The sequence below is a fragment of the Manihot esculenta genome, chromosome 12 (genome assembly GCF_001659605.2).
Source record: "Manihot esculenta cultivar AM560-2 chromosome 12, M.esculenta_v8, whole genome shotgun sequence".
NCBI classification, from domain to species: Eukaryota; Viridiplantae; Streptophyta; class Magnoliopsida; order Malpighiales; family Euphorbiaceae; genus Manihot; species Manihot esculenta.
The window spans coordinates 9,831,853-9,849,186 of NC_035172.2; the positions used below are offsets into that span (position 1 = coordinate 9,831,853).

General features: G+C 33.6%; 3 protein-coding genes across 3 annotated transcripts; 2 read left to right on the forward strand and 1 right to left on the reverse strand.

Moving 5' to 3' along the window:
* The first annotated feature begins 441 nt into the window (after positions 1–441).
* On the forward strand, positions 442–1,841 carry LOC110628902 (fasciclin-like arabinogalactan protein 21). The gene has a single exon (XM_021775730.2). The coding sequence runs from the start codon at positions 464–466 to the stop codon at positions 1,598–1,600; it is 1,137 nt and encodes a 378-aa protein (XP_021631422.1). The 5' UTR covers positions 442–463; the 3' UTR covers positions 1,601–1,841.
* Positions 1,842–2,416: 575 nt separating this feature from the next.
* Positions 2,417–4,322, reverse strand: LOC110628903. Its single transcript, XM_021775731.2, has 2 exons — positions 3,519–4,322; positions 2,417–2,832 (listed from the first exon to the last, which is right to left on the reverse strand). The coding sequence occupies exon 1, from the start codon at positions 4,236–4,238 to the stop codon at positions 3,534–3,536; it is 705 nt and encodes a 234-aa protein (XP_021631423.1). The 5' UTR covers positions 4,239–4,322; the 3' UTR covers positions 2,417–2,832; positions 3,519–3,533.
* Positions 4,323–4,347: 25 nt separating this feature from the next.
* LOC110628901 (pentatricopeptide repeat-containing protein At3g12770) lies at positions 4,348–6,654 on the forward strand. The gene has a single exon (XM_021775729.2). It carries the CDS (start codon positions 4,473–4,475, stop codon positions 6,624–6,626), a length of 2,154 nt encoding a protein of 717 aa, XP_021631421.1. The 5' UTR covers positions 4,348–4,472; the 3' UTR covers positions 6,627–6,654.
* The last annotated feature ends 10,680 nt before the right edge of the window (positions 6,655–17,334 follow it).

Consider the following 17,334-nt stretch of genomic DNA (forward strand, 5'->3'; position numbering starts at 1 on the left):
TCTTCTTCTTCTTCTTCTTCTTCTTCTTCTGCAACTGGAGAAAACATGAAAGAGAAAAAAAAAATAGGAATTTCACATTAAGAGAAGAGTATTTCTGGAAAAAATTATCACCTCTCACTTTTGACTCTTTAACCAAACGGTTTAAATGGACGGAAGGACTACAAATTTGGACGGAAGAGAAAGTGAGGGACTTAAGTGTTGGGTCGCCAAAATAGAGGGATAGAAGTGTTAATTACGTTAAACCTCAGGGACTAAGAAGTAATTTTAATTTTCCCTTTTTTTAATTAATTTTTTTAAAAAAAAGTTTTTTTATTTAAAATTTTCCATAATAGTACTTTTTTTTCTTTAGAAGTCATCGTAAAGGGAATGGGTATAGATAAATAAGCTTTGTAAACTAATTGAAAATTTCATGCCCATACCATCAGCCATATAGGGGAAAAGAGCCATCTTCATCCTCCACCCAATGATCTCCCAATTTGCATCTCTCTTTCTCTCGCATTCTTTTCCGCAGGGTACCTCTCTCTCGCTCACTTCATCAATGGCTTCTTGTTCTCGGTGGTGGCGTGCACCAATCTATTTCACCATCTCAGTAGTCTTGGCATTCATAGCCATCTCTACTGCCCTGAATTCTCCATCCAACAACACAACTCCACCAACCAGACCCATCAGCCACCATCTCTCGCTCAACGCATCAATTGCTCTAAGGAGATCTGGCTTCAATATCATGGCTACCCTTTTGCTAATCTCCCCTGAAATCTTCCTTTTATCTCCCAACACCACCATCTTTGCCATCAAAGACTCTGCCCTCACAAACGCTTCTCTTCCTCCGTGGTTCTTGAAACATCTCCTCCAATACCATACCTCTCCTCTGATATTTTCACTGGATGATCTGTTAAAGAAACCTCAGGGTAGTTGCTTCCCTACCCTTCTTAGTCCAAAGAATGTAGCTGTTACAAAAGTTGGTGCAAGAGAAAGGTTGGTAGAGATCAATCATGTTTTGGTCTCACACCCTGACATATTTCTTGAAGGAAATGTCGCAATTCATGGCGTTCTTGGACCTTTTTCTTCACTGAGTTCTCAAGATTTTGGCAGGGTTTGGGATTCTATTCAAGCTCCAATTTGTGATGCCAATTCTAGCTTAGTTTTGGATGTCAGCGAAACCAAGAACTTGGTTGAATGGACCAGGATAGTCCATTTGCTAAGCTCTAATGGCTTTGTGTCTTTTGCGATCGGATTGAACTCTGTTCTTGATGGGATTCTTGAAGATTACAGGGTCTTGAATGCTGTAACAATCTTTGCTCCTCCAGAATTGGCTTGTGTAGCATCTCCTTCGCCAATGCTTGACAAGATTGTGAGGCTTCACATTCTGCCTCAAAGGATTACGTATTCACAACTTGCTTTCTTGCCGGATAAAACAATGTTAAGGACACTGCTTCCTAATCAAGAAGTTGAGATAACTGGAGATCTAAATGTCACAAAAGGATTAGCCGTTAACGGCGTGGAGATTGTAGCACCAGAAATCTTCTCATCAAAGGAAGTCATAGTTCATGGGATTTCCCAGGCTCTTGAGGTGGCTGAGCTTCCTACTACGTCAAGATAGTAGCTTCTAGTTCAGGAAAAAAAAAAAGACCATATGAATATTATGCTGCAGAAGATAGTTGTTGATTGTAACAGTCAGGTGGTTTAGTTGGCAGAATACTTGTAGGTAATTTAGCTGGTGAGTCTATTGCATCATGGTTCTGATTCTGCTCTACTCTAATTGTATGTAGTTCAGAACAAAGATGTATTTGGTTAGAGATCATCTGTCATCCGCTTCTCAACTCATTGATAACATGTCAAAAAGAAATTAACTACTGCTACAAGAAAACTCAGATCATTGTTAACTCAAAGTAACTTTGGCAACAATGGTGAGGAAGAGAAAAATAAGTACATAATCACATCCCAAATATCAAGTTTATTCAAGAAAATAAATTTGTACAATGCCAACTTGCCGATATGGAATGTGCTGAAACTGCTCCAGAATTGATTCTTCCTTCAGATGTGGTTGGCAGAAGATTTATCGAAGTGTTAAAGGTGGTAAACGAAAGTTTAAGATGAAAATTGAAGTTAGAGACAGGAGCAAAAGAATCTAACTTAGATTTTTGCAGGCATGATAAGGATCATAGTAACATTATTTGATAGAAGTCCAAAAAAATAAAATAACCTGGTCTATAAAGGATTGAAGTCCAGACTCAATGCAGTGATGGAACACGAAGGAACAGCTTTGATATATAATGAATTACATCAGAATTATTAGGGCCAGATTATTCCCATGTCATGGATGCCTCTGCACAATGGGAATGCATCCCTGCCATGGGAATCACCCAAATTAATATTTCTGCCAAACACTAGCAGTGGATCTTGAAAGCAGCTACTAGTAGAAAGTAGAAAATGGACATAATAAGAGAAACCAAATGTTGGTCAATTATGTGCTCCATAAATTACATCTAATAACCAAAAACACAATGTTGTTACAGCATGAAAATATTAGAACTTCTTGTACCAAGTTCAATAGAGCCACTAGTCCCCCAAAATTTGCAATCCCTCTGAATAAGAACTGAATATGAACAAAGGTGTTGCATTAAAAAATTGCTCAAGCGAATGACCTACTGACAAACTGTGATTAACCTTAGGCATTACTGTGACTCACTCCTCAATCATATATTCCATCTCCAAGTGCAGAAGACCATTCTGAACACCCTCTTTCCGATAAAAGGGAATGTTATACCTTCTTCTACATTTGCTATAAACTCAATCTCAGTCTTGAATATCAAATGTATAACAGCTCTTTCACTGGTATGCAAACAGCAAACAAGAATTTACTCATCAACAGAGGAACTACTTGCTAAGACAACAAAATTAGTATAACACACAGTTAGCTGTGGATACAAAAACTTTAGACTAATCCAGTTGATTATCCCCAGAGATATAGCTAGCATACACATCTAATCACTAGCTATTGTATTTCCATGCGAAAAAAAATAATCACAAAAATTGCAAGATACAGCCACAACGTTTTCACTAGAGCAAGGAACAAGACAACAACGTGAATTTAGGGTTAGGAAGGAATAAAAGAATAATGAAAAAAAAATTGCTGAGGAAACAAATCACATGCGAATTGAGTATACATATGCCCTGCAGTTGGATTAAGGACCAACACCAAGTGAGACTTCCCAGGGAAAAATCGTAAGCATATTTGGAAATTTCAGTGCTTCAACATTTTTTATGCTGAAAACCATAATACTTCCCTTTATCCTTGTCTCCTGACAGTGTTTGGCAGGAAAATTAATAGATTTGTTTGGGGAAGGCCTTTAAAAAAGGAAATGTTTTTCTAGACATTTATTAATGGGTTGAAGAGATTTTGATAACTTATCTTTCTTTAAGTTATAAAATCTGCAAACGATGCATCAAACCCACAATGGATAGAATCACAAACAGGGAATTCAATACAATCAAATCAGGGAAAGAAGCATAATTACCAAGAGAGAAAGGATTCATGAAGGAGAAGAAACAGCAACACTCATGATGATCCTAGTCATCTTCATTCCAATCAATGTAACATTCTTAGCACCAACAAATTTGGATTTCCTAAACAGCCCAACAATGTCACTCACCTCTTCGTTTCCACACTCCTCCACAACTATCACACACACCCCTCCTCTCCTCACCGTCCTCTCCATCTCCCCAGCAAACCTCAATGGAAACAACGCCTCCACCAACCGAGCACTGAAAGCCAAATCAAAAACACCGTCGAAAAATGGCAAATTATTGGGGTCAGCCTTTCTGACAAGAGGTAAAGAATCCACCAACTCAACACCAGTAACATCACTGACACCCATATTATTCAGTGCCATGACTTCGTGGCCAGCACCGGCGGAGACACAGAGGACTCTGGAGTGGTTATGCAAGAGATTGAGGTGTTGGACCTGTGAAAAGAAAGCGGTGAAGGAGGAGACCTGAGAGAGCCAGGACTTGGAGGACCACAGTCGCTGGTTTTTCTTGTCGTGAGAAAGGTAAGGGCGGTTCAGAGCAGGGTCGCAGGTGGAGGAGGGGAATTTGAGGTTGGATTTTGTGATTGGGGTGTCTGGTGGAATGCAGGTTTCTGGGGTTTGGAGATAGAGGTAAAGAAGAGTGATTGTAGCTATGGTTGCACAAGCTACGGAGATTTTGTTCAGGAAATTCTGTACATGAGTTTCCATTGATTTTGTTATTGCAGAGAAATTTAGAAGAGGAGATCGAGCTCTCGTCAATTCGCTAGAGAACAAAGAGGGATCCACCGATCCAGCTGGCTCTACGATGTCGTTTTATTTTGCTCCCTTTAAAAAAGCAGAAAAAGAAAATTATTTTCATAATTTCACACTCCCTACGGCTACGGCTGCCTTAATACTTCCTTTACCGATGACACTCACACGGAGATAATACAATTTAAATTTATGGTTCTGAATCTTTCCCTCCCTGGGAATGTTTTTCCTGCGAGAGCCTTCAAATTCCTCAGAGTCTCTTCTTTATTGGGTATCCACTCAAACACCTGCTTCGACAGTGACCATTTCTTTTGTAGCTTCAACCCCGTCACTTTCTATGCATCTTTGATTGATAATTCAGTCCACAAGAGCCATTTAAATCAAATTCATGCCCAGTTGCTAGCATCTGGATTGCAGTATAGTGGTTTCTTGATTACTAAACTCGTTAATTGTAGTCTGAATCTCGCGGGAATTCACTATGCGCGTAAATTGTTTGATTTTTTTCCTGAGCCAGATGTGTTTTTGTGGAATGCGATCATTAGATGCTATTCGAGGCACAGTTTCTTCAATGATGCTCTTGAAATGTATTCGAGAATGCAAATGGCATGGGTGAGTCACGATGGTTTCACTTTTCCTCTTGTCCTCAAAGCTTGCAGTGCCTTGCTGGCTCTTGATGTGGGCCGGGGGATACATGGGCAGGTTTTTAGGTGTGGGTTTGAAGGCGATGTGTTTGTACAGAATGGTCTCGTGTCATTTTATGCCAAATGTGGTCAGATTCAGCAAGCTAATGTCGTTTTTGATAGGTTAAGTAATAAGACGATTGTTTCTTGGACTTCTCTCATTTCTGGGTATGCACAGAATGGGGAGCCGGTTGAAGCTTTGAGGATTTTCAGTCAAATGAGAAAAATGAATGTCAATCCTGATTGGATCGCTCTCGTGAGTGTCCTTAAGGCGTACACAGATATAGAGGACTTGGAACATGGCAAATCTATTCATGGTTGTGTTATTAAAATGGGCCTTGAATCTGAGATTGATTTGCTCATCTCACTTACTGCCATGTATGCAAAATGCGGGCAAGTTAAATTTGCTAGGACGTTTTTTGATCAGGTGGATGTCCCAAATTTGATATTGTGGAATGCAATGATTTCTGGTTATGCAAAGAATGGATATGCTGAGGAAGCTTTGGAGCTCTTTCGTCAAATGATAACACAGAACTTTAGACCAGATTCTATTACTGTGACTTCTGGCATCTTGGCTTGTGCTCAAATGGGATCTCTTGAATTAGCAAGATGGATGAGTGATTATGTCAGTAGGACTGAATTTAGCAAAGATGTTTTTGTTAACTCTGCCCTCATTGATATGTTTGCAAAATGTGGTAGTATCCATTTGGCTCGCATCATTTTTGATAGAGCATTGGATAAAGATGTCGTTCTGTGGAGTGCAATGATCATGGGATATGGATTGCATGGTCATGGCAAAGAATCCATTGATCTTTTTGGAGCAATGAAGCAAGCTGGGGTGTGCCCAAATGATGTCACTTTTGTGGGGCTCCTCACAGCATGCAAAAATTCAGGTCTTGTGGAAGAAGGATGGGAACTTTTCTACCATATGAGGGACTATGGAATTGAACCACGCCATCAGCATTATGCCTGCGTGGTTGATCTTCTTGGGCGTAAGGGGTATTTAGATCAAGCTTATAGTTTTATCAGGAACATGCCAACTCAACCAGGTATAAGTGTTTGGGGAGCTCTTTTGAGTGCATGCAAGATCCATCGCAATGTCACACTAGGAGAGTATGCTGCTGAGCAGCTTTTCTCATTGGATCCTTATAACACGGGGCATTACGTTCAGCTGTCAAATCTTTATGCTTCAGCTCGCTTGTGGGATCGTGTTGCGAAGGTACGAGTGCTAATGAGGGAGAAAGGACTGAACAAGGACACGGGCCAGAGTGTGATTGAGATCAATGGAAAGCTTCAGGCATTTCAATTTGGAGATAAATCTCATCCAAGATCCAGTGAGATTTATGAGGAGCTTGAGAATTTAGAAAGAAAGTTAAAAGAAGCTGGATTTTCTCCGCATAAAGAATCTGTCCTGCATGATCTCAACGATGAAGAAATTGAAGAAACACTTTGTAATCACAGTGAAAGGCTGGCAATTGCTTATGGGCTTATCAGTACTTCTCCAGGAACTACACTTATGATAACAAAGAATCTTCGGGCATGCGTGAACTGCCATGCAGCAACCAAGCTTATCTCAAAACTTATGAATAGGGAGATAGTTGTCAGGGATACTAATCGTTTTCATCATTTTAAGGATGGACTTTGTTCTTGTGGAGATTACTGGTGATAAAAATGCCTGAACTTTTTTCGGCTTTTGATAAGTGAGATTTTAAAAAATTTAATTACCATTTATGCTCCGTTTGTTTGACCGAAACTATATCGCTCAAAGGAAAAACTAAATCATTTTGAAAAAATGACCTTTTTTTAAAAAAAATAGAAAGTTATTTTCCATATTTAATAAATCTTATTAATATTTTTATATATATAAATTTGTTTGATATATGATAAGCTAGTTGCTACCACAAGATAGGAACACATGATAAGGATTGGAAAAGTGGTTAATGCGGTTCCATCTGAAGAAATGAAGTCCCAGACATTTTGACGTCCGATTCATCATTAAGACTCGTCTTCCCCTAGATCGAACGAGTTCCGGTACAAGGTTACTATTATCAAATATAGTCTAGCATATCCTTGTTACGTCTATAATCGCGGGATCACCAACCTATTAACTGGCGGCATCCCTTATCGACCAATCGGCCACATTATCACTGGATTATCGAGAAATACTATATTTATCTCCACCTTCTTACAGCATAAAAGGAGAATAATCACAGAGGTAAAGGTACGCTATTCTCTTACATTACTCAAGTTCTAACCAATTCATTACATTCTCTCTATTTTTCAGTATACTGACTTGAGCGTCAGAGTGGTTGTCGTGAGCATCCACCACAATCTCACATTCTCTTTCTTACAGGTCTAGCCAATCATAGCACAACTCTGTTTTCCGACTACATCATTTAGCTTCATTGTTGGGAAACCCATTGAATTATCTCTGTTCATTTGGGTTACATTCGATCTCCTACTCTTTTCTCTCTAAAAAAGGAATCTTATTTTTCTATCTCTTGAAATAGTTGAAATTGTACATGCATTGTGGGAGGATCTAATAAAGGCAAAGGAAAAAAAATAAGCATGTAACAGAAGATGTCCTGTCAGTGGAATGGAAATCCTGGGCTAAGCAGGAGGTAAGGTTCGACTCTACAGACAAAGCAGTTGAATTTTTTCAGAACGACCTGCTGATCGTCAATGTCCTCCTGAATAAGTATGAGTTAACAAGTTAGGCTTGGTTAAAAATAGACTTGTCAGAGTTTCTTATCCATTAGTAGGATTAGGAGATAAGACTATGGTAATGCTGAGCAACATCAACCTACCTCTAGTGCTTGGTGATAAAAAAATATAAGTGAGAATTATATGTAGAGTTTGCGATGGTAAATATCTCATTTGTGTACAATGTGATACTCGACCATCCAGTCCTGAATTGCTATACTATTATTATTAACATTAGTGCTATGTGTTTTAAGCTATTAGAATCAGGGGGAATAGCTGTGGTCCAAGGCAATTCGAGATTGGCTAAAGAAGGTTACGGATACCCAGCAAAAAGTCTTGGAAAAGCAACAATGTCCATCAAGTTGCTGGAGAAGTCGGAATCTCACATAAAGCTAGAGCTAGCAGTGGTAAAGGAGGTCCAACTAGGTAAAGGAGGTCCAACTAGGTAAAGAACAAAAAGTATGGTTTGGTACTGTGTTAACCAGTGAAATAAATATCCATTTAATAGAGTTGCTAAGGAACCGAGTAATCACTTTTGCTTATTCTCCGAAAGTTGTAACAGGTATTGACCCGGCTTCCATCACTCATAAGCTATCTATTGACAAAACCATCAAACCGGTCCAACAAAAGAAATGAAGATTCATATCAGAGAGGCATCAAGTGATCAAAGAAGATATTGACAAGCTTTTGAGTGGAAGGTTAATAAAGGAAGTTTAATATCTCACATGGCTTGCCAATGCGGTCCTAGTGAACAAAGTGGAAAATGGAGCATGTGCGAGGATTTTACCAACCTGAATAAAGTATATCTAAAAGACCCCTGATGTCGTCTATTGACAGGTTAGTAGACTCGATCTCGAGTCACGCAATGGTTTCCTTTCTTGATGTTATCTCACGTTACCACCAAATCATGATGGACACCAATTATATCCTAAAGATCTCCTAATTAATCAACAATTTTATTACCATTGGAAATAAGATTTGATAATTACAAGCTTATTGACATGGTTCTAGGGCATACTACTCTAACATTAATAAGATTATTAAGGTCTAAAAATCACTTAATTTTGTCTTTAATCAAAATAAATATTTTCTTTTTATTTCTGAGTACTAAAAATATCAAACAATACGAAAACAAATAAAATCTTATTGAAGTGTTACTTCCGACCTTCATGTCTCCAATTCGTCATTATTTATGTTGGTCTACCACCTTAGAGAAGGGGCTTTTTATAAATTTAGGGGTGAAAAATTTTTTATTTGCAAATTTAGGGTTAGTATAAAAGTATTTGCAGATTTAGGGTTGGGGTGACAGGTGGCAGCCGAAAAATTTATTTGGCGCCTGTTTGACAGGGGCCAAAGCCTGCAGACCATTTTTTTATTTTTTTATTTTTTTTTTAAATGGTCTGGCGCCACTCAGAACGGCGCCAGACCATTACTTTCTTATAATTTATTTTTTTAAAATGGCCTGGCGCCACTCAAAGTGGCGCCAGGCCTTATTTTTTTTTAAAATTTTTTTTTTAATTATTAAAATATTATAATTATATTAATTAATATATTATTTTTATATTATATTAACTTAATAATTATATTTCTTTATTAAAATAAATTTTTTATAATATATTTTATTAATTTTAATATATTTTTATAATAATATTCTAATTAAATAATATTAATTATAAATTTATTTAACTATTATTAAATATATATATAAGAAAGATTAAATTAAATAATTAATAAAAAATAAATTAATTAATTAATTAATATAAATATTTAAAATTATAAAAATTAAATTTATTTTTATTGGACTGTCACTCGTATGTAATCACAGAATAATATTAATGGTTCTAATATTTTAGAGAGTTATGAAATATAATATAAAAAATTTATTATAATAAAAAAATATAATATAAAAAATTTAATTATTATATAAAAAATATAATATAAATAAAATTATTAGAGATTAAAGAATAATAAATTATATTTATTACATATATATTAATTATTATTTTATATGAAAATAAAATTATAAATATATTTATACTATATATTATAAATATTTAAAATTAATTATGTTATTTGTCCATCTCTCATCAATTTATTTTAAAATCTAATTATCTATATATTTATATTTATTTATATTTATTATTTACTAATGATAAAAATATAATTAAAAAAATATATTATAAATTTAAATATATTATTTCTTATATTTTATCGTTAGAAAGATAAATATGTTTTATTTTTTTATTGATTATTTTAAGAATATAGTTAGTTTTTAATTTAAATTTTTTTAATTATAAATTAATATATTATATCAAAAAATTGTAAAAAATTAAAAAGTCATCTACTAATAATAATAAAAAAATTAAATTTTAAATATTTATAATATATAGTATAAATATATTTATAATTTTATTTTCATATAAAATAATAATTAATATATATCTAATAAATATAATTTATTATTCTTTAATCTCTAATAATTTTATTTATATTATATTTTTTATATAATAATTAAATTTTTTATATTATATTTTTTTATTATAATAAATTTTTTATATTATATTTCATAACTCTCTAAAATATTAGAACTATTAATATTATTCTGTGATTACATACGAGTGACAGTCCAATAAAAATAAATTTAATTTTTATAATTTTAAATATTTATATTAATTAATTAATTAATCTATTTTTTATTAATTATTTAATTCAATCTTTCATATATATATATATTTAATAATAGTTAAATAAATTTATGATTAATATTATTTAATTAGAATATTATTATAAAAATATTAAAATTAATAAAATATATTAAAATTAATAAAATATATTATAAAAAATTTATTTTAATAAAAAATATAATTATTAAGTTAATGTAATATAAAAATAATATATTAATTAATATAATTATAATATTTTAATAATTAAAAAAAAATTTTAAAAATAAGGCCGGCACCAGGCCATTTTTAAAAAAAAAAAAATTATAAAAAAGTAATGGTCTGGCGCCATTGTGAGTGGCGCCAGACCATTTAAAAAAAAAATAAAAAAATAAAATAATGGTCTGGCGCCACTTTAGGCTTTGGCGCCTGTCAAACAGGCGCCAAGTAAATTTTTCGGCTGCCACATGTCACCCCAACCCCAAATCCGCAAATACTTTTATACTAACGCTAAATTCGCAAATAAAAAATTTTTCATCCCTAAATTTACAAAAAGTCCTTAGAGAAGCTCTATTGCTATGTTGATGGAGGTATCTCATGCATCAGAAGTTGATGATTGACCCTCAAAGAAATCCTCTCTTATGATAACTGGAGAAAGACTTACCTAGATCCGGTCCATATGGATCTAAAACATATAAATGTGGGTCCCTACATGATAAATTTACATAAGACCCATATTCATATGTCTTATTCCATGATGGACCAGGTCCGTTTAAGAATTTTCTATAATAACTCACCTTTAAGGCTATAAAAGCGTGAGATACTCATGACACTGTCTCCATCCACCTCCACAAATAGCATATGCCTATTGGTTTGGCCTTCACAGAGCTAACTTCTTGTTGTCAATTTTTATTCCAATGGCTATTAGTTTGGCTATGCGAGTCATGTTGTATAGAGGTATTGGTGAGCATTCGGTCGGTTCAGTTCAAAATCGAACTGAACCGAATAAACTGAAAACCGAAATTTTAGTGTTTATAAAAATTGAACCGAACCGATTTTGGTCAGAAACCGAATCGAACCGGTTTGATTTGATCGGTTTCGATTTTTAATAATTTTTTTATTTTTTACACTTTATTTTTAATATTTTAAAATTTAATTAAAATATTTTAATTTTAATATGATTTAATTTCTCTATATTATTGAAAAAACATATTATTATCACTAATCGGTTCGGTTTTTTTGGTTTTTTTCTGATCAAAACCGAACCGAACCGAAATAACCGAAATTTTTGAAATTAAAAACCAAACTGAACCGAAATATATAAAAAACTGAACTAAATTTTTAAATCAATTTGGTTCGGTCGATTTTTTCAATTTGAACCGAATATTGCTCACCCCTAGTATTCTATACTCTTTTTTCTTTTTTCCTTATTAAGTATTTGCGTTTAGCTAACAGTGATGACATTTGTTCTAAATTTACCCCTACTTGCATGACTTGATTTAGTCATTTTTTCCAAATCCACCTCAAGTATCAGCAGAGCAAGAATGAATAATCTTTGCCTGGCTTTATCTTATTGTCATTCCTATAGTGCTACTATTACCTTTCTAAGATGCTTTTTTTTTTTTTGCTGAAATTCTAAGATGATAGTTGATGGATAAATCTTTGTAATATTTTATGTTCAATGAGGTTGAGTGATCAATAATGCATATAAACTTCACATACTAATGAATAGTTTAGATTAAAATTTCAGTAAATAAATTATTATCTAAAAGATAAAAAGAATAATTTTAATAGTAGAAACAAATAAATAAAACCAATATCCTATATGCAAATATATATAAATTAGGAAAGCGCATGGTAAATTTTTTTTATTTTTTTCTAAAACTTAATATAAAAATTAGTAGTTGGAAATTTTAAATATGAGATTTTGTGGGGTTGATTTAGTATGCAATATAATTGTTTAAATTAAATTTTATTGAAATTAAATGTGAATTTATTAGGAATTGTTAGTCGATTATAAATGGTTTAAATTTGAATTTTGCATAAAATTTTATTGTTAAAATTTTTATTTTTTATTTAATTTTAAAAATTAATATAAATTAAGATTTTTATGATTCTTTGAGCTTTGGATGGTATCCAATCACCAACAACCAATTAAATCAAAAAAAAAATTTAAATAATTTTACTAATTAAATCTAAAAAAAACTTAACATATTAGATCCGTTCTACCTCCGATTAGCGGATCTTCCCACAGAACCAATCTAGAATCTAAAATATTAAGTAAAAAATATAATACAACATCAGAAGTGAAAGCATTACATAAAAATTCCAAGCAAAACTATAATAAAATAGCCTCTTAGTAATGGGCTATTGTATTAGTTTGACGCCTAATTCAAGATAGGGTTCAATTCGATTTTTGAAAAACAAGAAATTTATAGTTATAAATGAGTTGATAAAACTCAAAAAAAATTCTTCTACAATAAATGAGTAATATCAACCACAAATTTTGAATTCAGTCCGACCTTTGAAAAAGAAAAAATTTATAATTATAAATGAGTTGACCAAACTCAAAAAAATCCTACTACAACGAATGAGTAACATCAATCACAAGTTTCGGATCCATTTCAATATCCATATTGTTTATGTTAGAATTAATCAAATAAATAAAGGATTTATGCAGAACAGAACAATAACTTCGGCCTTTTTAGAATGAACACTACTGCAAGCATGATGTGAGAAGCTTGCAATAAAAAAATCTGCGGAATCACAGATGATAGCCCCAAAGTTAACCTGACCAGAATGGCTAAAGATTCATGTATCTATATTACACTTTAATCTCCTAACTATAAGTTGTAACCATCTTAGAGTAGACATAACACTTTCTTTGTTTGAATCCCTATGAGACCCTTGAGCATTATTTCAAGATAGTAAAAAATCTTTAGAGGTTAAAATAATATGATGCTGGTCAAGAAACTTCTCCTGCCAAAGGTATAAACTCCTGCCATTTCAAAGATTCCATAGAACTAAGAATACCATCGAGAAAGATAAAAAAATATCTAAAAAGAAATTAATAAAGGCAGTCATACTAGAAATAGATTGTAAAGGAATAGGAAAAATCATAATCCTCTAATCTTAGGAATGAGGACGATGGTGATATCATTAAAAGTCTTAGGGAAATAGCAGACTGCAACCATTGTTGGCAAGAAGAGAGAACATAATCTCTAATGAATACTCCAAAATTTTTGGAAAAAAAAAAAAACTGGATTCATACCACTAGGCCATGGTGTTTTATCCGAATGCATTTGGAAAACAGCTTTGCAAAACTCATCCGCAGAAAAAGCAGCTAACAAAACATCAATGTCCCTACTACTCACAACTGGCTCTATAAGATTAATAACACATGAATAGTCCCTATTAGATTGAGAAAATATATTAGTAAAATACTTGAGAACCACAGTACCCATACCTTCCTTATCAAACATACATATCCCATCAGCTGAAATCAAAGAATCAATATGATTGATCCTCCGACAAGCAGATTCTTAGGAATAAAAATGCATTAAAATATTTCTGAAGTTTTAAAAAATCTACCAGTTAGTCTCTCCATTAGTTTTAGTCATTAAATATTGCAAAACAGTCTAAAATACCCCAGATATGAAAGAACTAATTAATAAAGTTTTTAAAAATTTGAGGGACCAACTAATAAATTTTTTAAAATCATAGAGACTAAATAGAAAAATACGTAACAACAAAATTAATGGAGGTATTTTTTAAAACAAAGGGACTAGCTAGTGAGTTTTCTCATACTATAGAGACTATATAGTAATTTTTTCAAAATATTTTATGCTTTTATCCCCTTCTTTAACCAAAAAATTTTGGATCTCTGCTTCCAATAGAGTTCCTCATCAGCAAGCACCCTATTCAAATCTGCCTTCAAACTATTCTCAATATATAGAGAAATATCATCATTTTTTCCCCTAACCCCCTCAAGCTCATTATGGATTTGATTAGACATTCTATGAAAATTTCTGTGAGAAGTTTTACTCTAGGACATAAAACTTTGTACACACAGGCTAATCTTATCCCCAATTAACTTGCCCATAAAGGCATTCCAGGAATCCTTAATCAAATCATATATGTCAGGCTTAAACAACAAAAATTTTTCAAATTGAAATCTCCTACATACATCCGTCCATCAAATACTATTACAATCAAAATAGGATAGTGATCAGAAACAAAAGTATCAAGATCAGATAACTTACAATTCAGAAACAAAGCCTGCCATAAATAGGAAACTAGAGCGCAATCAAGTCTCTCTCTGATGCGTCCACTCGAATCTCTACCTTTCTCCCAAATGAACAGATAACATTAATATTGAGGGTGATCACTAAGATGATAATCCTCCAAAATCTCACAAAAATCACTAAATGTTTTGGATGAGGGTTACCACCATCTTTGTCCTCCACACTTAATATATCATTGAAGTCCCCTATACAGACCTAAGGCAAGGAAGACATCCTGTGTTCTCAACAGATCCTAGGACTCATGCCTTCGGCTCCTCTCAGGTATGTGACTCGCGGTTGTCGAAACCGGTCAAAAATAACATTTCTGGTTATCAACAATATTACTAATGCAGATAGTGGCAAAGGATCGAATCCACAGAGAATTGTAAACTTACCAACCTTCCTTATCAGGACCAAGAGAATGCACTGAGAACGAATAAACTGAAAGCAAATAAAATAAAAGTGCATGTAAAGTAAAATAGGGGGTTTTGATATTGATTTGATTAGCAACTACTGAAAGCAATTAAATAAGCAGAATATGAAAAATAAAAGGGAAATTCAATATGAGGAAGGTCTAGTTGAAAAGATGGATCCACTTTGGTTGTTTTGACTGATCATTGAAACTTATGTTCTTTAGGTTGATTCAATAGATTAGTTATGGAGATGGAAAACGCTTCTCACCACCATGTCTCTCCTTATGATTAAACCAATTAGGGAACGTCCTCTAATTAATTACTAATTAACAAATTGCCAAGGAACGTCCTTGGGTCTTAGACATCAAACAATTGTTAATTGCATGAAGAAAAAGAGAGATCCAATCCTAACTACTCAAACGCATGAGATGTTTCTAGATCATACAATTCCTTAGTTGTTACACCAAGTGTTCTTATGTTTGAATAATTCTAGCAATTATGGACTAAAAATTATCCAAACTAACAATTAATTACCTTGCAATCAAGAATCAAGTGGCCAATTTGATCAAAACAACAAAGTAGTAATAGATTTCAAGCATGAACTGTATGAATATTGAATAACCAAAAGACAAACAATGTGTGTTCAGATCTCACAATCCATAAAACAACCTTAGTTTCAACCAATCTTCAACTAGAATAAAAGGTTTCAGCCACTCATGGCTGAAACAAAACCAAAAATAAAAGAAAGGAAGAAGAAGAAGAAAAGATGGAGCCGGATGAGAGACTTGCACGGATGATGTTGCAAAAACGTGGAGAGAGGAAGAAGAGTCGTGCGGCTGGCCTTGTGCTCTCTTTAAATAGGATTAGATGCTACCCTAGGTCTCCTTTGCTTCCTAATTAGTGAAGAGGCTGCCCAAGATGCTGCCCACGTATAGCTTGCTACCCAAGTTGTTGCAAAAGAGGAAAGTATCGCGTTGCAAGCTCACCAGAGGGAAGGAGACACGCGGCTTGTCTTCAGAAGAGGAAAGAATCGTGCATTAATGCTTTCAGAAGAGGAAGGATGCGTGGCTTGAGCTTCAGAAGGAAAGAGGCACGTTCCAAGGCTTTCAGAAGAGGAATGGTGCGCATGGGCTGCAGAAGAGGAAGGAGAGCGTGCAGTCATCAATGTGCAGAAGTGGAAAGATATATGTCCTGTCTTTCCTTTTTAGGTGGAGCCTTCGTTTGAATTTTGAATGCTGAAATGCAGAAGAGGCAAGTGTGTCTTCATGAAATCTTGCTGCCTAAATAGGAAGATATGACTGCTGCAGTGTGTGCACATCTTTGAACAAGAAAAGAAAGATCTGCGATTTGAATTTCAAATAATTTTCTGGCTGAGCTTTCCTTATTTACTTTTGCTTATGCACTTCCCTTATTTGAAAACTTTCCTTATTTGAAAACTTTCCTTTTTTAACACTTTCCATATTTGGCACTTTTTAGCAGTTTTAAGAGCATTTTCTCCAGAATGTCTCTTTACACCTATTATCTGCAAAACATGATTAAAACCACAAAATTAGGCAGAAAAGATGTAAATAAACATTAAGAACATAATGATAAAGTGAACTAAAATATGCTCTATCAATATACGATAAAAACCATTAAACCTCCAAGGTCCAGTACCAACACTCAAGATCATCATATCAATAAAATTATTAGAAAATGCAGTAATAGACACAATAGAAGCAATTTTCTAAAATACAACTAAACCACCTCTATGATCGAAATAGTCAACACAAAAGCATCCCTCAAAACCAAGATGAATTCTCAACTCCTACACTCTACTAGCATGCACCAAAGTTTCATTTAAAAAAAAAAAAAACTAAATCTGGCTTATTAAAAGAAGCAAGCTCTTAAGAGTACGAACGGCACAGGAATTGCCAAGACCCTAAAACTTTCAACCGAGACAAATCATGGCCTTCAACAGGCCTGGTTACTAGGTCCTGCTGTTATATTAGCATTAAGTCCTGTTATTATATTAGCATTAAGTAAAATATTAACACTCGTGCAAGGCAACTCACCTGAACTGCCCAACACCATCCGCATCAATCTCAAAAGCTGTCCTAGAATTTTTTTTTTTTTTTATTTTTTCTACCATTGAAAGCTCCTCATTTTCACCGCCAGACATATCCTAAATATCCATACAAACATCATCCATAAGAGTAGTTTTATTATGTACAACTTCCTAAGTTCACAACTAATTGATAATGGAAAATATTAATACTTTAATATTTTTATTATATCTACAAATGATATTCTCAAATAGCTTTTAGTTCTCATGT

Excerpts from the sequence above, each read along its gene's own strand:
- LOC110628903 (XM_021775731.2), bottom strand. The coding sequence starts at position 4,238 with ATGGAAACTCATGTACAGAATTTCCTGAACAAAATCTCCGTAGCTTGT.
- LOC110628901 (XM_021775729.2), top strand. The coding sequence starts at position 4,473 with ATGGTTCTGAATCTTTCCCTCCCTGGGAATGTTTTTCCTGCGAGAGCC.
- LOC110628902 (XM_021775730.2), top strand. The coding sequence starts at position 464 with ATGATCTCCCAATTTGCATCTCTCTTTCTCTCGCATTCTTTTCCGCAG.